The 22,194-nt window shown below is 39.2% G+C and overlaps 1 protein-coding gene across 4 annotated transcripts in view; it reads left to right on the plus strand.

Annotated features, from left to right (window-relative positions):
- Positions 1-454: 454 nt before the first annotated feature.
- AK5 (adenylate kinase 5) overlaps positions 455-22,194 on the plus strand; it is a 263,749-nt gene continuing 242,009 nt past the window's right edge. For 2 of the 4 annotated variants that reach the window (XM_003990243.6, XM_019837266.3), the window contains exons 1-5: positions 455-915; positions 5,220-5,406; positions 10,996-11,163; positions 15,702-15,871; positions 15,974-16,087. In XM_003990243.6, the coding sequence (XP_003990292.2) occupies positions 856-915; positions 5,220-5,406; positions 10,996-11,163; positions 15,702-15,871; positions 15,974-16,087 (699 nt within the window). In that variant the 5' untranslated portion in view covers positions 455-855. Of the gene's footprint in view, positions 916-1,723; positions 1,748-5,219; positions 5,407-10,995; positions 11,164-15,701; positions 15,872-15,973; positions 16,088-22,194 lie in introns of those variants that run through there. The other 2 variants (XM_011284927.4, XM_019837267.2) reach the window with 2 other exon arrangements.

Below are 22,194 nucleotides of genomic sequence, written 5' to 3' on the forward strand. Positions count from 1 at the left end.
AGGATCTGTGAGCTTGACGGGGAAAAATTAGAAAGCAGCTAGCAAAACTTTCCTGAAGGATAGAAACACCCCAAGTCTAAAAATTATCTTAAGAGGATGGATTCCACACCATGGAATCCCCTTTTCTCCTTACCTCCAGCTCCCTGTGATGAAAGATTGGTAACCTTAGGAATACATGACAAATTCTGTAACAATTAGGTTTCTTCCCGAGAACTCCAGGGGATGCAGGAGTAACTCTGTGGTGGCGGGCGGGGGTGGGGGACAGGTTCCTAGAACCCCTAGACTCTTCCTTTGGCCACCTGGTCTCAGGTTGCTGCGTCCCCTGGCCGCGCGCTTAGGGCAGCGCCGCGCCCCGGCGGTGGTGTGACTGGGAGGGGTGTGACTGAGAGCCCCCAGCGCGCGCCCGTCCCCACCCCCGCACCCCGTGCCCGCCCGCGCAGCGTGACTGGCCGCAGCCGCAGACCCGGCTCCGGGAGGCGCAGAGCGCGGCGCGCTGAGCCCGAGAGGCAAGCGGGCTGCTGCCTTGCGTCCGCCGCGCTGTCCGCCCTCCTCCGCTCCCTCCGCCCTCCTCTGGTGGCCGCGCTGCCTGGGAGCCGGGAAAGCCGCTGCTCCAAGCCCGCAGCTCCGGCGCGGGGACCAGCAGCGAGGCGGGGGAGGCGAGAGCGCGGAGACCACAGGCCCCGGGGACAGGCGGAGGGGGGCTCTGGCCTGGGCAGGCAGAGCTGAGCGTGGGAGTGTTTGCGGGTGAGATCCAGGGCTGCACCCGTGTTCTGCGCGGAGCCCGTCAACCCCAGCCCAGGTCGCCGCAGCCCGGGAACCTCCCCACCCGCGCCCCAAGGCACGCGCGGCACAGCCATGAACACCAACGATGCCAAGGAGTATCTGGCCCGCAGGGAAATCCCTCAGCTTTTCGAGGTAGGGGGCTAAGGCTGGCAGGCGGCCGGGAGGATCGGGGGAAGGCATCTCTGGGGCTCCAGGGTTGGGGGGAGGAAGCCGCGCCCCGTCCCACCTTGCTGGCTCGGGGCACAGAAGTGAAGGGGGGTGCAGAAGCTCGCTCTCCTGCTTGCCCGGGGTCGTCGCCGTTCCAGCGGGTTGCCGGGATCCTTGTCCGCTGGCTGGGCTCAGAAGCCCGCATCTCACTGATCAAGTTTCAGTCTTCCAGCGGAGCTCTGGAAGCAGGTTGCCCTCGGCGTACCCCTCGGATGTGGAGGGTGGGCTGCTGGCAGCCGTCGGCCCCACTCTCTGGGGGTTAGGCCAGGCCAAGGCGGGTGCGCTGGCGCTCGGGAGCGAGCAGGGACTTCAAACGTAGGGGTCGAGAGCCCTAGCCCCTCCGCACGCCGCGGGGTCAGGACCCCGCGGTGAAGGGGAAGTGTGGACGGAAGCAGCTCGGAGAAAAGGGATGAAGATGCAAAACGCAAATCCAAACCCGTCGAGTGCAGCACTACCTCCCGGGTGGCAGGCACCCAGCGCTGCTATGCGCTTTCGGTGAATGAACTCCTGAGCACGTTTTCCGTTGCCTTGGAAGAGATCATTCTCTTTGCTCGCCTCTCCGGCTGTAGCTTTCGCCTGCCTTCTCCAGCCCACCTAGAGAAACCAAGTCGGAGAGGGAGCGGCAAGGCGGGCGTGACTCCTGTTGCTCTGTCTTCGGACCGCATCACAACATCATCTCCACCAAGGACCCCGGAGGATAAGGACCACTTTGGGAATGTGGGAGAGGAGGCTTGAGGGATGAACTAAAGGAACCTTGGTTAGTTCTAAACCTCAGCGCACATCGCGGAGTCTTTTGCTTCCTTTTCTTCTCTCCATATTTGCATTTTGAAATCTTCCTGAATTCTGTGTGCTTTTTCTTTGGTTAAAAAAAAAAAAAAAAAAAAAAGGAAGGGAGCCAAGCTTCATAGATGGAGCCCCGAAAGGAGAAATTCCATACTACCAACCTGGCCCCCCATTTCTGAAAGATAATAGACTGTAGACTGATCCAATAAATCAAAGGCCATGAGTTCTTTCTCCTGTTGGAGGTGGGGGTGGGGGGATCTGTTCTGCTAAAAGGAGTTTTAAAACACCATTTGGAAAAAGAATTTTATGCCCGTTTTTCCCAAATTTTCATTAAAATGGGCCACCATAATTGCAGATCTTCATTTTATCTCACCTCTGTAAGCCACCAGTTTCAGGTTGGGCTGAGGCCAAGGTTTCCAGGTAAACCACACACTGAGCACAAGCCTCGTGTGTGATACCCAAACCTAGCAAGTGTGTTACTCAGGCTTGAAAAGAATCAGAAGGTGTTGCGTAAGGACAGGTCCTAGGAGGTAGGTAGGATTCTTAAAGAGTTTTTTCTTTTCTTTTCTTTTCTTTTCTTTTCTTTTCTCTTCTTTTTTAATTTTCAAAGAGTAAACACAGAGATGAAGAGCTGAAGGTTTTTGTTATAAATACTACTACTGAGATCAATTTCATTTCTGTGCTTCTGAAAGAATAATTAGAAACATCTGCAGGACTGTCTCCTTATGGCAAAGTGCTGCTTAATAGTATGTCTATTTTCTTTATAAATACGGGTACTGTTTTTCTCTTTGGTAACCACAGAGATTTTTGATAGTTTGTTCATGAAAATCTACACTGTGTAATGCAAACACAATGGCAGGGGTTTTTGTTCAGGTATTATGCTTTTTGTTTTGTTTTTCTGCATGTGGATGGGATATTTTAAAATAGTGCCCACCCAGAGAAGGAAGTCCATTCCTTTAGGTGAAATGCAGTAACACAATGTACTTAAGTGCAATCTTGGACAATTGGAAGACGGAAGATTACTGTGGTGACCTGCAGAGGCTCCAGAGGCTCCGTCCTTCCAGTAAGAATCTATGCTTTACCAGCACAAGATGGAAGTAAAACCTGGCAGCTCTCCATGTGATAAGTGTAGACAGCAAAACCAAATGCTTTGGTTCCAAACTGGATTTTCTCCGTCAAATCACAATATTGGTATGCAAAGTTTCTAAGTATACAGAGTTTATCAATTAGGTGTCTATCAAACCAAAAATACTGCTTCAGCTGTAGATTTTAGATTAAGTAATTGCTATTGAATCGATATACTGTGAAACAACTACATGTATCTGAGTCAGATTTGCTTAGGGAGGCTGGAAATATATATTTTCCAGTAAAAAAAAAAATATCATTGAGTATGTTCACTCTTTTTAGGCTGTAATAGGGATTTTAAAAAGAGAGACCTTGAGTTATTCCTATTGTAGTTGGATTATGTATGGGGTACAGATAATCTAGCATTTTCTTTTTATCCCATATCATATTTTTGCAAGATATATAGAGAGAAATATGTGAGTTTTGGAATCAAAAGCATTGATTTGGGAGACACCTGGGTGGCTCAGTGGGCTAAGCATCTGACTCTTGATGTCAGCTCAGGTCATGATCTCACGGTTCGTGAGATCCAGCCCCACGTTGGGCTCTGTGCACACAGTGTGGAGCCTGCTTGGGATTCTCTCTCTCTCTCTCTCTCTCTCTCTCTCTCTCTCTCTCTCTCTTTCTCTCTCTCTCTCCCTCTCTCTGCCTCTCCCTGACTCTCTCTCTCAAAAAAAAAATAAAAAAAAATAAAGAAACTTAAAAAAATATTGAGTTGGAATCCTGGGCCTACAGGTCTCTAGCTGAATAACCTTGATCAACTCACTAATATCTCTATGTCATGGTTTCCTAATCTATAAAATGGGGATAATAATACCACACAAGGTTGAGAGTGCATTGGGGAAACTAAGGCATACAAAGACAGAGTAAGCACTGCCACAGTTAACTATATTAACAGAGCAATGTCAGGAGTGAAACACAATGTGTGTGTTTGTGTGTCTGTGTGTCTGTGTGTGTATAACACAGATCATGACACAAAAACTGAATGTGAATGCCCAGATTAGATTTTCCTCTCCTTCTGCTGTGGAGCTCCTCAGAACATTCTAACTCACACTATTTGGGATTTGAGAGAACAAATATACCTGGGAAGAACTGCCTACCACTTGGAGCAAATTGCACAAGAATAACCTGAAAATAAAATACTGTATTTAGCAAAGATGTCAGCCTTTCAAAGGATGTGTGTGTTGTGCATTAATAATGTATATTGGTGATAATAATCCTCTATGTTTTTTTCTATGAAATACTGTAAAGGAAAATATTTTACACATCAGTCCAGTTCCCAGGAGTCAGCATTTCCAAATTTGTAGCATTTTTAGAAATGAGTACATGTGACCTATTGGACACCAGGTTTTTCCTCTGTAATGTCAATGGATATGGTGGTGACTTATTATAGATCAAATAATAAAGCTTGAGGCTATGGTTTGAATACATTTTTTTTTCCTAGTTACAAAACAGTCCAATATGTACCTACCATGTGCCAGAGACAGTGTCAGGGGCTAGAAACTGAAAAATAAAAGAGACCTACACTGTGTTGTTGAAGAGTTTACAGTTTGGAATATGAGACCAACACATCAACTGATGGTTTTAGTATAAATGACAGGCAAGATGTTTTTTTCTGGGTAATATGGAATGCAAAGGAAGAGGTCCACAACCCAAACTGGGAGCTTAGGGGAGACTTCCTGGTAACAATAATATTAACTAAAATCACCAATATTTATTGGGTATTCACTATGTGCCAGGGCCTCAATATGTACTTTACAAATATTAATTTTTTTAATCCTTAAAAAACTCTCTGAAGTGGGTATTAGTACTCCTATTTTACAAATGAAGAAACTGAGGATTGGAGCCTTTAAGAATGGGTAGGAATGGAGCACCAGGGTGGCTTAGTTGGGTAAGCATCCAACTCTTGATCTCAGCTCGGGTCTTTGATCTCAGCTCAGGTCCTGATCTCAGGGTTTTAAGTTCAAGCCCTGTGTTGAGCTCCATGCTGGGCATGAATCCTACTTTAAAAAAAAGTTGGGTAGAAATAAGATGAATAATGACTGGAGCATTTTTACACACTGCACTTTATCTGACTTTGATAGGGTGCCTCCATTTTAAACTGTGTAGTTGCCTGAATTGTTTAAAAGGCAGAAAATGCTGAGCTAAAAGTTAATTGGTCAAGAATTTAGGGGTTATCTTAATTACTCAATCAAATCGTGTTCATTAAAAGAAAATGCAAAGAACAAAAACAACCCAGAATTTAACAATGAGACATACACTATTTTAACAAAGGTAGTTTGAAAGCATATTTTATGTGGGCATATTTTATTGTTGTATTTCAGAGCCTTTTGAACGGACTGATGTGTTCTAAGCCTGAAGACCCAGTAGAGTACTTGGAAAGTTGTTTAAAGAAAGTCAAGGAATTAGGCGGCTGCGACAAGGTGAAGTGGGATACATTTGTCAGCCAGGAAAAGAAGACCTTACCTCCGCTCAATGGAGGACAATCACGGAGATCCTTTCTAAGAAATGGTAATGTATATGTAGAATAATAGTTTACAGTTACAGCAGTTCTCTTTAAAACATACCATATAGACTGTAGGCACTTATTTAATTTATTAGGTTTCTAAAAACCTGGAAAGATACTTGGCCCTGGAACATGATTACTCTCTCTCTGCTCCTAATTCTAATCGCCTCTGTGATAAGATGAACAAAATCACATACCACTGTCCAACACTTCCCTAAAGGCTTAATGAAATTGTATACTTCTGCCTTCAATATTTTGCAAAATGAATTACATTAGCGAACTGAATTTTTCTTAACATTGCAAATAAGATTTTCCCAAATAAATGGATAGACAAAACTGTTATTCTGTAACAATTCAACATTTTTTTATTAGCTGGGAAGAACTTGGAATAATGTGTTTCCTAACTCAGAGTTCATATTAATGCATCCGCATAAATGCATGTTAAGTTTATACTAGTTAATCCAACAAGTATTTTTTATGCAGCTATTGAATTCAATACATTAGACTAGGCATTTAGCTGCTATAAAAGAAGTAGAAGACATGAACTTGTCTAGCAATTTTAGGAATAGTTTGGAACTAAGAATTAGAGTTCACTAGAGGAGGTTCATAGTATATTCTGATAGCTTTCTGAAATACATGCTTATCAAAATTAGTGGTTCAACATCAGCCAACCAGCCTTTAGACTCTGGATGAAATCGAGAAGTATAATAGTATGTGTAAAGTGGAATTTAGTTTCCAATCAAGGGAAACTAAATTTATTCTTTCCCAATGGCCAAGATCATTACATTTTCAAAATTTGCACCATTTTCAAAAATTGTGCCGTGAAAAGTTTTAGCCAGACAGACAGAATTTGAAGTATTTGTAATACAAGTATTATAGTGTTTGTAGTGAATACAAAAGGGAGATAAGCCTTAGTTTGTTTTATTTACATGGGTCACTTAGATTTTATTTGCATGTAGTGTGGGGAAAAGACATACTGTGTTAATTTTTAAGAAACACACTCAGAGAGGTGCCTGGGTGCCTCAGTCAGTTAAATGTCTGACTCGGTCATGATCACGTAGTTCATGGGTTTGAGCCCTACGTCGGGCTCTGTGCTGACAGCTCAGAGCCCGGAGCCTGCTTGGGATTCTGTCTCCCCCGCTCTCTCTGCCCCTCCCCCACTCATGCTCTGTCTCCATCTCTCTCTCAAAAAATGAATAAACATTTTTAAAAATTTTTTAAAAAAAGAAAGAAACATACAGAAAGGGTAAGCAGAAGCAACATTTTTTCAGAGACATCTTCATGCAGGAATCATCACTTGGTCATGTAGGCCTGAGTGTTAAGTGCCAGTTACCACTGGGGCACACCACTTAGTAAATTTCTGCTTCAGTGAACAAAATGATGTTTTCATGGGCTTGAAGTGTTCATATACCTTCCCAAGACAGCTAACTTACTTCCCAGGGTGTTGTCGTACTGGTGGAACCTGGCTCAATCTTAAATACATGCCCCATGCCCTTGTGAAATCAAGTGAGATAAGTTAAGGGAGCCGCTTTAAGGTTTAGCCTTAAAGCACTAACAAACCTCAGGTATTACTGGATTTAGTCTAAAATATTCTTGCCTTTTAAAATTTAAATCTAACGGCATATAACATTCCCTTAATAAAAAAGTGGCTCTCAGACTGGGTGTGCAAAGTGACTGTTTTGCAACAAAATGAAGCCTGAATGCTTCTATTTTATACTTACTTGACTTGATGATACATAGAAGCCAGGCAGACCAAGTGTGTAATAGGGAACAGTGGGGACTGTGGTCAAATTAGAACAGTCATTGTCTAAAGGCAGTCATGTGCAAATTTTGGGAAAATGTTTAGCTGAACAAAACCCATCTATGAGGCTATATTGGGCACACAAATGACAAGTTGGAGCTCCTGATTTAGCAGGATAAGCTTAAACAGGAATGGAAAATGTGGATTTAACTTTAATTAGAATTAACATTGTTTGTTAATTTTAGAATCTCCATACTTAATAATACTTTACCAGAATTCCTACTCAGAGATCTTTTAATTAATCATCAAATAGAACCTTTCAATGTATTATGATGACAAGAATGTCTTATTACCTTCCTATATCTGGGACACATGCTAAAAGACAGAAATGGTTTCTAAATAGACTTTTCTGTAATAAAATTTATTTTATCAAATGGTTTACACACTTGTGCTATGTAAGTTTTAGCTATAATTTACGGGATATATTATTAAGTTAAAGAAAACTGGTAAGTTCCCAGTAACTTAAAGCATGATTATTTGTAGAAATAAAAGGTGATTCATGTATACTTTGCTGAAATATTGACATAGCTGTGCTAATATATAATTACCATGAAAAATTATTCTATGAAATAAAACATTTTAACCATTTAGGCAAATTACTTTCATACATAAAAATATGATAAAAAGCAAGGATAAATTGTTAACTGATACTTCTTTAAGGGATTTTACTATACATGTGAGATAAGCATCTTTTTTTTTCCTGCCAAACAATTGAACAAATAATTTGTTATAAATAAGAGTTCTAGTCCCAAAGTTCCAAATGTCCATAGAGCTTCTGTTCTGGAATATCTCATTGTCATCTTATACTCAAGATGTTTAAAAACAAGTGTAGCATATTTGCTTCAGTACGTGCACTCCCTTCTCCTTTTCTTATTTCCATGAAGTCAGTCAATGAGTCAGTTGAGCATTAAAATGACCATTTATTGAGCACTACTGTTGTCATTCTTTTAGGACTGAGGATGCAGCCACCAAGAAAGAACAAACATGGTACCTGCCTTCATGCAGTGACCTAGAGGGTATAATGCTAAGTGAAATAAACCAGACAGAGAAAGACAAACACTGTATGATTTGTGGAATTTAAAACATAACAAACTAACAAAGAAAAAAAGACAAACAAAAAACCAAACTCCTAAGCACAGACAAAAATTGATGATCGCTAGAGAGGAGGTGATGGGGGGGGGGGGGGATAAAATAGATAAAGGGATTAAGAGTCTACTGGTCTTGCTGAGCACTGAGAAATGTATAGAATTATTGCATCGTTACATTGTAAACCTAAAATTAATATAACACTATGTTAAGCATACTTCAATTGAAAAACAAAAAATAAAATTTTAAAAGAAATTAAAAAGAAATGCTTCGTAAATACTGTAGGAGTATAGATAGACACCCTATACAAGTCTGATGCATATGCATTATATATATGATATATATACATAAAAATTTGGTATAGAATATAATGTTGAGGTTATTTTGTTAAGAATTTGTATAAAATTATATTAATCAGGAATAATTTTTAAAATAAAACTGAAGTTGGTGATTATTTTGACTATGGAATAAAAAATATTAATGGTGAAAGCATATGTAAACAGAAGTACAATGGGTGCTATAGAAAATACCATATGCTATAAAATCAACCATATTAACAGGGGAATAGATCCAACCTAGGCTAGGGTTCAAGGTAGGCTTCCTGGAAGAACTGATATGCTAATGCTTGGAGACAGAAAGCTGAGTAGGTGTTAGCTAGAGAAAGATGGAGGAGTTTGAGTATATACCAGGGAACAGAGAACAGGAGTTCCTAACATAGAGGAAGAGGCTATGATATAGAAGCCCACTATTTCTGGATCAGAAAAGAGAGAGCAGAAAGATGGCATATTAAATGCAATGTGTTCTTTTTTTCATTTAGACTTGAACCCTGGCAATTGTTTTTTGGACTGTCACCTCCTTTCATGTCACAGATCCCAACCCTAACCATATTCTTCATACCCAACCACTCATGTCATTTCTCATGCTGCTCCTCCAACTGAAGCCTTCATTTCTCACCTGTTATTCCTGACCCCTGCTGACTCCTGGCTGCTATTCTTTCTTCTCTTTATCTCCCCACTTAAATTTATTCTAACCACCACCAGATTAATCTTCCTAAAAAATGTATTTCATGTCTTATTATGTCACTTCTCTACCCACCCATCCCCCAAATCTCCACTGGCTTTCTACTAGATTGAAGCTAAACCCTTTACCCTGGTGGTCAAGGCCCTCCACCCTGTGGCCACACTCTGCCTACCCATCTTCTGGCTTTCCTTTATGGGAAACCAACTATTTCAGCAAGGCTATTGTCTTTGTTACTAATTCAACAAATATTTATTGGACACTGACTATGTGCCAAGATAGTTCTAGATCCCAGGGATATGGTTCCAGATAAGTAAGGTCCCTCCTTCCTGGAACTGAACATTCTAATGGGAAAAGACAAACAATGAATTAATAGACACCTTTCAGATGATGAAGTAGTAGATGCTGTGTAGAGCATTACTAGAGTGATGTCCTTGAAGTTAACTATTCGAGATTAAAAAGTCAGTAAAGTCATATGATAGAAGGTGTCATTTGAGCTGAGGTGTGAATGGTAAGCAGCAGGCAGCCATAGGATGACATCAGGAAGAGTATTTCAGGCAGTGGATTGTGGGCACAAGCTTGTAAGCAGGCAGACCAGTAAAGAGTCTTTAACAGTAGTCCAGGTAAATGATGGTGGTTGGGGAAAAGTTGTAATAGTGGAGATGGAGAAAAGTATATGCATTTGGGATACATTTTAGAGATAAAGTCTATGGCAGTAGATATGAGTGGTGAGGGAAGAAACTAATTGAGGATAATGCTGAGAGTTTTGCCCTGTGTTGGGTGTAGCAATTCAATTTCAAGGCAGAACAGGATACCGTTGTCAGTACCTTTCCTATCATACACCCTTTCTAGAATTTTCTAAAGAATAATCACTACCACTTCAGACTACTCTTTTCACAGAACTGAAGTGAGTCCAATGGGTTAGCAGTCAATGAGCTCATTTATTGTATCAACAGAGAATGAACAGTTCTACCTGATCAACACCCCAGAAAGAGATGTGAGCATTATGCCATGCTAAAATCCAGTAGTCCCCACAGCCAAATCCCTCATGGAAGACCAAGTGACTTCCTATCTCTTTTGTGCAGGTGCCTTTTGGGTAGTTAGGGCTTCTCTGTGCCTCCCAGAGTACTGACACTTAGGGTGAGGAAGGAAGGAGCCATGACCACGTGAACCACAGTTGAGCCTTGAACAACACATTAGCTGTTAGCTAATAACGAGTTAGCGGCTGTGAACTTGTGAGAGTTGTGAGATTCTATACTACAAACTGTAGGGAGCACCATTTGCAGAGATCAGGATGTATACAAACTATCAAGTAAGATTAGGCAGTGCTTAAGAAGGTTCCTCCAGAACAGGGGTTGGCAATCTATGACCCATGCCCTGAGTCAGGCTCCTTACCTGGTTTTATAAATAAAGTTTTATTGAAACACAAGCTCATCCATTTGTTTATATATTGTCTTTGATCACTTTTCTGCTACCATAGCCAACTTGAGTATGAGACTGTTCAAATCTCAACATATTGAATGTCTGGCCCTTTAAGAAAAGTTTGCAGACCACTTGTAGGATAGGGTCTTCTTCAGTTGAAAAAATCAAACTCATTTAGTTTAAAATGTTTCTTCTGCTAATTGGCTAGTACAAAATCTGTTTTATTATGCTTTTTTTCCCGTTTCAAAGTTATCTTACTCTTTTGCAGTGATGCCTGAAAATTCAAACTTTCCATATCGGCGGTATGATCGTCTCCCTCCAATCCATCAATTCTCCATAGAAAGTGATACAGACCTCTCCGAGACTGCAGAGTTAATTGAGGAGTATGATGTTTTTGATCCTACTAGACCTCGACCAAAAATCATACTTGTCATAGGTATGAGGACAGAAAGTAAAATTCTTATACTATTGCTATCTTTGCTTATATGTTTACATTTCAAGAAATTACGGTTTATTATGTTTATTTGCAAATACTGAGTTGGACAATGACAAACAATAGAAACAAAAGCTCAAGAGACAGTTGATGGAAATATTTTAGTGTAATTTTTCATAAAACAGAATTGTTATAATTATATAATCTAATGCCTATTCCACTTTTATAGACTCTCATTACAATGTCCTAGAAATTGTCTACAATGAATTGAAAGTATTAATCTCTTCAATATTTATTGTCCTATGGTTTCATCTGTTTAATTTTTAACATATATAACTGAATCCAGTAGAAGTTTTCTAAACACGATGTGGCTTTTTTTATCTTTTTACTCAACATACTGAATTTTTATTCACTATTAACCTTAAAGGGAAATAATAATAATATGTTGGTAAAGACACATATAAATGAATCATCACTGTAGCAAACTGGCACCTAAAATAAAGTCTGAATTTTGATGTTTCAGACCAGCAAATCTAGTAGCATAGTGTTTTACAGAGCACCTACCATTTGAGTATTTATCAAAATAATAATAACAGTTACTTTTTAAAATTATTTTTATGAATAAGTATGAAAATATCAGTCTGCTACCATTGCACAAAAAACAGATATGCAAAATGTTTAATTTTCGTAAATTGCATTTTTGACTGTTCTTGCAAATCCCAACTTCCTCAAAATCTGTAAAAATCATGAAAAGACCTGTGAACACTTAAATATGTGATCATTGTCTCACTTTCCAATTTGACTCAGCTTTCACAGAGATGACCAAAAGCAAAAATCTAGTGTGAAATGTTCAAAGCTATTCTAGTCAGTAATTGTTAATAGAGGGCAAATGAATACAGCCCCATGTAAAGAAGTACTGTTTCCAGAAGATATAATGATGATGGCAGTTAGGAAGAAAGCATGCAAATAAACACACCAAGCTATAACAAGAATCTAAGTTCACCAGACTAGAAGGAGTGACATTGGTACATCTCTGAATGTAATGAAAATGAAACTGCGAATATATTTAGCCCTTAACTGTTTAAAATAATGTTGTAGAAAGACAGTATAATTTTTTTTAATGTTTATTCATTTTTTGAGAGAGACAGAGCGTTAGTGGGGGAGGGGCAGAGAGAGAAGGAGACACAGAATCCAATGCAAGCTCCAGGCTCTGAACTGACAGCACAGAGCTCGACATGGGGCTCGAACTCATGGACCATGAGATCATGACCCAAGCCGAAGTTGGATACTTCACCAACTGAGCCACCCAGGCACCCCTGTAGAAAGACAGTATAGAAACTGGGTTTTTTAAAGTCATTGTTCTTATAGCGTATGGTAGCCACCGTTTGCCATAAATCTCTTTCTAGTCTTGAAAATGGAATTTTGTGCATTGTGTGCTTAAAAGTTTGATGTCCGGGGTGCCTGGGTGGTTCAATCGGTTGAGCGTCCAACTTTGGCTCAGGTCATGATCTCACGGTTCATGTGTTTGAGCCCCGCGTCGGGCTCTGTGCTGACAGCTCAGAGCCCGGGGCCTGCTCTGATTCTGTGTCTCCCTCTCTCTTTCTGCCCCTCCCCTGCTTTTGCACTCTCTCTCTTTGTCTCTTAAAAATAAATAAACACATTTAAAAAAAAAAAAGCTTGAGGTCTTTACCCAGAAGATGAAGAAATGCTTTATGCTACAGGTGAAGAATAATTGGAAATTATTTCACAATTTGATAATGAAATATTCTTTCAATTTTATTTTTCTTTTTGCTGTTACTAAAATATTGATGATTATTAATTAGACAAACAAATGGAGGCTTGATTGTACATGAAAAAGGTGTAATACCAAAATGCTCTCGAGTAAAACAACACATATGTGAATTTTTTCTGTATTGCGAATCTCATATGAAAATGACTAAAATATTTCAGTAAACTAAGATCTTTGAAGAAGATATAAATGCTTCAAACCTCCTCCGCTTTGAAGAACTCCACAGATCTTTTTTACTCAGTAAAATCAATTTGCTTCCCACAAGTGTGATTCTGGTTTTACACTTATACACTATAAAGTTTTATGTATTCCAAGAATGATGCAGAACCAATGAGTGTAAATAACTTTTAGAGCATTGAGATATTACAAGAAAGGAAAAGCCAAATCCATCTGAGAAAATTGGGGCAATTTTATGACTTTTGAGAAATTATAAAATAATTGTACCTGAATCTTACAAATTTTTATTAGTACTAGCCTAAAAAAGGAGTGGAAGAGGTACAGATACCCACATGGTATTACATTCCAATAAAGAAAATTTCCCTTCTGGTGATGCAGACTTTTTTTTACAGTTAGCCTTCTTGGCACAGATATGAATCTCTCTTATGTTAACATAATTATTAAATCTAAGAGTTAGATGGATTCTAATATTTATAAGTATTGGAGATAAATAAATAGAACAAGATTAAGCTCACTCTGGTTTCAGAGAGAAGAAAGTAAAATTAATTTGTTAGGTAGCTTCATTAATCAAACTCATAATAAATTAAAGCTATTCTCTCTCAGTTGTGCTAATCATGTGTTTGTCCTGTCTGCTGTTTGCTTCCATGAGTTGACATATTTTTTTTCTTGAAGGTGCCATAACTTTCTTAGCATATTTGATTTTTTTTTAATTCAGTGGGATTTTTAATCTCTTAGTTTGATGGTTTGTGAGATAAAGCGTGGAAATATAGTTTATGAATGGTAACATTCATGCTTCAGGGATCAAATTAGCTTAAATTTGATGGAGTTGTTCATATAATTTTTACTTCAAGCCAATCCATGATTTGCAATAGGCTAATAGGCCAAAAACAGCTATTTAGAACCAAAATTTTGCAAAGTAATGAATTTAATTTAGGAGTAGTTCATAATATTAAATCTAATAGGATAAGATTTAGAGTTTCTTAGAAAGGGAGTGGTTAAAAATGTAAACAAATTCCTATCCTAAGGTTCATAAAGCAATAAAAAAGTGAAAGCCGTACATTAGTTGGTATGGGTGTTAAGAAATGATTCTCATTAGTTGATCTTAGAATTCTGCATTTAAAAAAATTTTTTTAATGTTTATTTTTTTAGAGAGAGACAGACAGAGTGTGAGCAGAGGAGGAGCAAATAGAGAGGGAGACACAGAATCTGAAGCAGGTTCCAGGCTCTGAGCTATTAGCACAGAGCCCGACGCGGTGCTCAAACTCACAAACTGCGAGATCATGACCTGGGCTGAAGTCGGATGCTTAACCGACTGAGCCACTCAGGCGCCCCTGCACTTTAAAATTTTTAAAGAGGAAATAATCCCTGGACAGGCAAGTCTACCCACTCAGAACCCCTCTTATAAAAAACAAAACACCTGTCCTTTTTTACTTACATTATTTGCACAAATTAATCACTAAGTAATTATGTATTAAATGACTTCTAATCCCTGCCAAAACTTGACATATTGAATTAGTAGGGAGAATATCAACTCACTTTTCTATTGAATTTTTATTTTCAATATTGCTTAATAAATTGTAATTATTTTCAGTGAATATTACCGAAACAGTTCATTACTTATTAGACGTTGACCTTTAAAAACATTTTGTCTACCATCAATAACTTATGCTTAAGTACTTGAAAATATTTCATTTTGATAATCATCAAGAAGTAATAAATCAAAATCAGACTGTGCTGATTGCTATGTGCTTTATTTAGAAATTTGTTCAGACTTTAGATTCCAGTCAGTCTAGGTTGTTTGGAAATATAAATTAAAATAATCTAATGTGATTGGAAATAAAATCTGAGGTATATATTTTATAATTATTTTAGTACTTAAGCTTCTAAAAAATAAATGATTACCAATGATTAGTATTGAGTAAGGTTGCAAAATGTTAATTATCTCATACTAATGTATCACGCAATCAAAATTATCATGAGCTCTATGAAGTTGTTCTAAGGACCTATTCCATCCACTCTGCATATTCATTGCATAAAACTTCTTTGGAATTTAAAGGAGATGAGGCAAGGAGACACAGGAACAGAGTTAAAAAAATTTTTAAATAAGTTGTGTCAATATTGATGTGCCTTTGGTTTGAAAAATAATTGTTACATTTCACTAAATGTCGCTCCTTGTTGGCACCGAACACATTTCTGTTGTTTTGATCATTGTCTCTTGTATCTCTTAGGTTTTTCTTTGATTAGAGAGGGAAAAAAGATGAGATTTTCACATAGAAGACCAAGAAATGATTTCTTTTAAGTGCACTGTCCAATTTTCTAAATTAGTTATTTACTAAAATAGGTGAAGGAAAATGTGTCTTTTTCATCTAATAAAGTTGATCATAATTCTGTGCTTTCCTTGGCTAAGTCTGTACTTGCTCTGCGTTTAGAGGTTAACGCTGAGAATGGCACAGGTATAAAGTTGCCCACCCTGCTACTATGATCTAGAGTCTGCATCTCAAGGTGGAGTTAGTTGTACAAAAAGGAGTTTCTTATTGTACCAGAAGGTCACAATGTTGCCTGTTTTAAATGGTAGGTGGTCCAGGAAGTGGAAAGGGTACTCAAAGTTTGAAAATCGCAGAACGTTATGGATTCCAATACATTTCGGTGGGAGAATTACTGAGAAAGAAGATCCACAGTACCAGCAGCAATAGGAAATGGAGTCTTATTGCCAAAATAATTACAACTGGAGAATTGGCCCCACAGGTATTGCTGTGTAATTTGTTTCTATTCTGCGAAGATTTTTATACCAGTTGTGAGTGCAAGTTTAACTAACTGTGGTTTTTTATATTTTTGTATTTATAAAAGGAAACAACAATTACAGAGATAAAACAGAAATTGATGCAAATACCTGATGAAGAGGGCATTGTTATCGATGGATTTCCAAGAGATGTTGCCCAGGCTCTATCTTTTGAGGACCAAGTAAGAATGTCTTTTTATATTTTAAATGACCTACTTTTGTATAAAATTTTGAGGTTAAAAAAAAAGATTTCTTGGAAGATATGCTGTTATTCTGAGTGAATTCTGGTCTTCAGACAGGCAAGTACCCAGTATGGGTTGGCAGAAGGTCATTTCCTTGGCAGTCATGCCTAAAAATTGGAGACAGTCTCTGCCAAAAAAGAAGAGATATAAACTAATAATAGAATTCGTTATTTTTATTAAAAAATGCAAATCTCTCTAAATTTTATTTCAAAATACTTTTTCTAAGATCTTTTAAAATCTTTAATTACTTAAAACAAGCTTGTTCCATACTGCCCAGCAAAAATAAAACATCACCCTATATCTACATTGTTACTAAATGAGGAAGCCCTCTTCACTGGGGTGTAAAATACTAAACCACGTACCTATTACAAGGTAGGGTTCAGTTTGCCCAAATTTACACAAATTTCAGTAGACTATGCGCGCTCAAAACCTAATACATATATCTTTAAGGGAAATAAATCACTTAAAATACTTTGTATATTTACTCTTTGAAAAGCCAAGGTGACTGATTTTTCATATAAAAATTTTAATTACAAAAATAACATGTGGTCATCAAAATGTTAAGTCCTGGTGTACAAAGTAAATGTCCAGGGGGGTGGGAGGGAGGGGAGGTGGGTGATGGGTATTGAGGAGGGCACCTTTTGGGATGAGCACTGGGTGTTGTATGGAAACCAATCTGACAATAAATTTCATATATTGAAAAAAAAAAAGTAAACGTCCATTGGGGTGCCTGGGTGGCTCAGTCGGTTAAGCATCCAACTTCAGCTCAGGTCATGATCTCACAGTTCGTGGGTTCGAGCCCCGCGTCGCACTCTGTGCTGACAGCTCGGAGCCTGGAGCCTGCTTCAGATTCTGTGTCTCCCTCTCTCTCTGCCCCTCCCTGGCTCCCACTCTGTCTCTCTCTCTCAAAAATAAATAAACATGAAAAAATTTAAAAAAAAAAAGTAAACGTCCATTAATACCCTACTTCCATTCCACTGCCCTTCTCTCCTGAGAAATAGAAATACTATAAAGCTTGTTATATATCCATCTAGGCCATATTCTGTATGTTAAATACACACACACCCATGTGTGTACATGTGTGCATGGTCATATAGAAATGCATTTAAAATTTTTCATAGCTATTTCCAAATGGTCCTCCAAAAAGTTTTTTCTAAGTTATAGTCCCATCAATATTGAGTGAGAGTAAATTTCTCCAGACCCTTTCCAACTGGATACAATTCATATTTAAGATTTTTGCCAACCTGATAAGTAAGAAACAGTAGTCTTTCAGCTTTTAAATGTACATTTCTTAAGTTACTACTAAAGTATATTTTCAGATACTCTCCTGACCATTTGTATTTCTTGTGTGAATCACCTGCTTTCCTTTGCCTATTTTGTGTCTGAACTTGTTTATCTTTTCTTACTTATTTAAATAGGCTTTTAACATATTACAGATATTATATCAGAGGATACAAAGTCAAATAAGATGTAAATTTATGTATTATATAAAAGAAGTATGGATTTAGGCAGTTCAAGGCCAGAAGACAGCTTCATAAAGCCTCTCTTTGAATATTCAGGTTGACTGTTTGGGGACATCTGTTGTGCTGGAGTGTCTTTCTCCCCTCTTCAGGCTTTCCTCTCCCCACAGTAGTCCAGGACCTCTGATGCTTTCTCAGTTTAAGGGCTTGGTCTAATTGCTCCATCCCTGACAAGAGAAAAACTAGAAAAATCAATTTTTTCGTTGTTGCTGTTGTGTCACCTGATGTTGCTGTTGAAAATGGGTGCTATGGCAGCCGTTCTGCATGATTCTTGGCTATTGGTGGAAGCATGATAGCCAGGCAGGCATTCCCACTCAAAGCCACTCAAACTATGTATTGAATGACATGCGTTTGGCAGCCACAAGCAGAAAAAGCTTCTTGATTTTTTTTACTCTCTATTGCCTTTCAAATATACTGTGAATCTCTCTCTTCTCCCTTGAATAATAACTCAGGCAGACCTCAAAGCTCTCCTGGTCACTTTAAAATATTAACAGATAGTGTTGCTTTCTGGTATTAAAAAGCCCAGACCACAATTACATCTCAGTAAAGCTGGAAAAAAAATTTTAATAAAAAAAACCAGTCCAATATAAAATAAAAATTTCAGTTTTTTATTCAGTTTAACATATATCTGCTTGGGCCTGATTCAGCCTCAGAAACCCAAAGTAATGTCTCAGACTCCTGAAATTCTTCCCATTGTGGCTTATGGTGGGGCCGGTAGTGGGCCAAGGGGCGGGAAATACATAACTCTCCAGCAACTCTCTGGATACCTGATCTATCTCCACCTTCTCTCATACAGCCTCAGGTGATGGGCCAAGCATCACAATACTGGTTGGGGACACCTGTTAGGAAGTTCTATAGGACAGTCTGGTATCTCTCTGTAGAATATGCAGTCACTTGCATTTACTGTTCTCAACCATACATTTGAGGCTGGAAAAGTCCAATTTAACATCTTTCTTAGGTTGGCATTGTAATAGTCTAGAGGATCTTGACCTCTATAAGCAGAACAGTCGTGCTGAGGTTGATGCCCCCATGACTGAGCTGCCAGAGTTCAGAGGGTGCAGAGGCAAAGTTTAAGGTGTTTATGTAAAGCAAACTGTTAGGGTCAGCCCTGATTATTCCATGTCCTATGTAGGCTTGAGCTCTTGTGGTGTCTTTTTTTTTCTGGTATCATTTCTGACACCAAACGTGTGCAGATTTTCCATACCAGTTCTCCAGACCTCAATACCAATGAGATATCTGATAATTGAGTTCAACTCTGATGCTAAATATCCAAGTTAGTACGGGCCTTAGAGGTTAAGTGCTCAGTCCCATGAGACTGCCTGCACTTCAGAGGTCAGACACAAGGTCCAAGGGCCACCTGTACTTCTCTCCGATCACCTACAAATTCTGGGGTTCCCACAACACCCTTGTCAGTTTTGATGCCAACTCAGGAAAATGCTTTACATACATGTAGGGGATTATTATAAAGGTACAACTCAGGAACAGCCAAATGGAAGAGATGTGTAGGGCATGGTGTGGGGTTGTGAAGGTAGAACTTCCATGTTCTATCTGGGTGCATCACCCCCCACCCAGCACTTCAACATGTTCACCAACTCAAAAGCTCCCCAAAGTTAATTGTTGAAGAATTTTTCTAACCCTGTCTTTAACCTCCTTCCTAGAGATCAAGGAGTGGTGTTGAAAGTTCCCACCTTCTAACATCATTTTGATCTCTCTGCCAACAAATCCCCATCCTGACGCTATTTTGGGCCCTGCCCAGAATCACTTTATTAGCTTAGATTCAGGTATGGTCAGAAGCTGTTCATTATGAACAACAAAAGATGCTACTAGCACTCAGGAAATTCTGAAGGTTTTAGAAGCTCTGTGCCAGGAATTGGGGACAAAGACTAAATATATATTTTCATTATACCACAACTCTTCAAATTTTTTCTCTCACCAGCTATTTTTTGTGTGTGCATGTGGACATGTATACACAGGTGTGCAGAAGTTTCCTCCAAGACTTCCTCACAGGTCCAGGGTATAGGAAGACATGGATTTCCAATTTCAGCCATATACTAGCAATGGTCTTACCATTATAAAAAAACAAACAAATTAAAAAAAAAAACTAACACTTAAGTGGCATATAGGACAAAGTGTATTTTTTTCTCCTAGGGAATGGTGTCGATGTGAACAGTCCAGATTGACTGGGCAGCTTTTCTCCCTGAGGTCATTTAGGGACCATGGTTCCTTCCAAGTTGTTGTTCTGCCATCTCCTGGGACACTGTCATCATTCGTATGGTTGAAGCAGGGTTGTCACCACATATGGCTTCCAACTGGCATGTGAAGGGAAGAGAATATGAAGGTCTGAAGGTCTGAAGTCCCAGATCTGGATAGTGGCATCTACCATTTCTGCTCACATAGCATTGTTAAGAATTTCGTTAGGCATGTTGTAATTGCAAGGAAGGCTGGGAAATATAATCCAGCTGGTCAGCCAGGTGCCTGGCTACAGTTTTATTCCTATGGAACATTGGAGAACTAACTAGCAGCTTCTGCCACAGTTTGCCTCTCTGGCCATTCAAATGTTGGCATGCTCTTTTCTCCTACACATAGAATGTACTCACTCGCTCCCCAAGGAAAATAACCAGGGTCCCACCATCTAGATCAAAAGTCAAGAATCTCTAGTTGATGTACAGTTCTCTCCATTAAGTCCAGATTAGACTCTTCAGCCACTTACAGACTAAACAGCAAGTTGTCTTCCCTCCCTGCCACCAATAAAGAGTGGAAGAACAAGACCAGGAGAAGTGAAATAAAGGCTCCTATTCAGAAAAGGGAATTTTGGCAGTGTATATGGTAGTCACTGAATCATAGCATATAACAAATCCTTTCCTGGGTTAGCCCATTTTCAACTCCTGGTTCTCTCTTCTCTCCTGAAGCTGCTGGCTTCTGAAAAATTCTTCTTGTCCATTAAGCAGTGTGGCTATATGACAGTGACGTATTGAGACTGTGCCCTCCTTGGGTGCTATTCTTTTTTTTTTCTTCTTCTTCTTTTTAAATTTACATCCAAATTAGTTAGCATATAGTGCAACAATGATTTCAGCGGTAGATTCCTTAGTGCCCCTTACCCATTTACCCCACTCCCCTCCCACAACCCCTCCAGTAACCCTCAGTTTGTCTCCATATTTATGAGTCTCTTCTGTTTTGTCCCCCTCCCTGTTTTTATATTATTTTTGTTTCCCTTCCCTTATGTTCATCTGTTTTGTCTCTTAAAGTCCTCATATGAGTGAAGTCATATGATTTTTGTCTTTCTCTGACTGACTAATTTCACTTAGCATAATATCCTCCAATTCCATCCACGTAGTTGCAAATGGCAAGATTTCATTCTTTTTGATTGCCAAGTAATACTCCATTGTGTGTGTGTGTGTGTGTGTGTGTGTGTGTGTGTGTATGTATACCACATCTTCTTTATCCATTCATCCATCTATGGACATTTGGGCTCTTTCCATACTTTGGCTATTGTTGATAGTGCTGCTATAAACATGGGGGTGCATGTGTCCCTTCAAAACAGCACACCTGTATCCCATGGATAAATGCCTAGAAGTGCCATTGCTGGGTTGTAGGGTAGTTCTGTTTTTAGTTTTTTGAGGAAACTCCATACTGTTTTCCAGAGTGGCTGCACCAGCTTGCATTCCCACCAACAATGCAAAAGGGATCCTCTTTCTCCGCATCCTCGCCAACATCTGTTGTTGCCTGAGTTGTTCATGTTAGCCATTCTGACAGGTGTCAGGTGGTATCTCATTGTGGTTTTGATTTATAGTTCTCTGATGATGAGTGATGTTGAGCATTTTTCATGTGTCAGTTGGCCATCTGGATGTCTTCTTTGCAGAAGTGTCTATTCATGTCTTTTGCCCATTTCTTCACTGGATTATTTGTTTTTTGGGTGTTGAGTTTGAGAAGTTCTTTCTAGATTTTGGATACTAACCCTTTATCTGATATGTCGTTTGCAAATATCTTCCCCCATTCTGTCAGTTGCCTTTTAGTTTTGCTGATTATTTCCTTCGCAGTGCAGAAGTTTTTTATTTTGATGAGGTCCCAGTAGTTCATTTTTGCTTTTGTTTCCCTTGCCTCTGGAGATGTGTTGAGTAAGAGGTTGCTGTGGCCAAGGTCAAAGAGGTTTCTGCCTGCTTTCTCCTCGAGGATTTTGATGGCTTCCTGTCTTACATTTAGGTCTTTCATCCATTTTGAGTTTACTTTTGTGTATGGTGTACGAAAGTGGTCCAGTTTTCCCAGCACCACTTGCTGAAGAGACTGTCTTTATTCCATTGGATATTCTTTCCTGCTTTGTCAAAGATTAGTTGGCCAAACGTTTGTGGGTCCATTCCTGGGTTCTCTATTCTGTTCCATTGATCTGAGTGTCTGTTCTTGTGCCAGTACCATACTGTCTTGATGATTACAGCTTTGTAGTATAGCTTAAAGTCTGGGATTGTGATCCTCCTGTTTGGTTTTCTTTTTCAAAATCACATTGGCTATTCGGGGTCTTTTCTGGTTCCATAC

Source organism: Felis catus, chromosome C1 (assembly GCF_018350175.1).
Source record: "Felis catus isolate Fca126 chromosome C1, F.catus_Fca126_mat1.0, whole genome shotgun sequence".
Classification (NCBI taxonomy): domain Eukaryota; kingdom Metazoa; phylum Chordata; class Mammalia; order Carnivora; family Felidae; genus Felis; species Felis catus.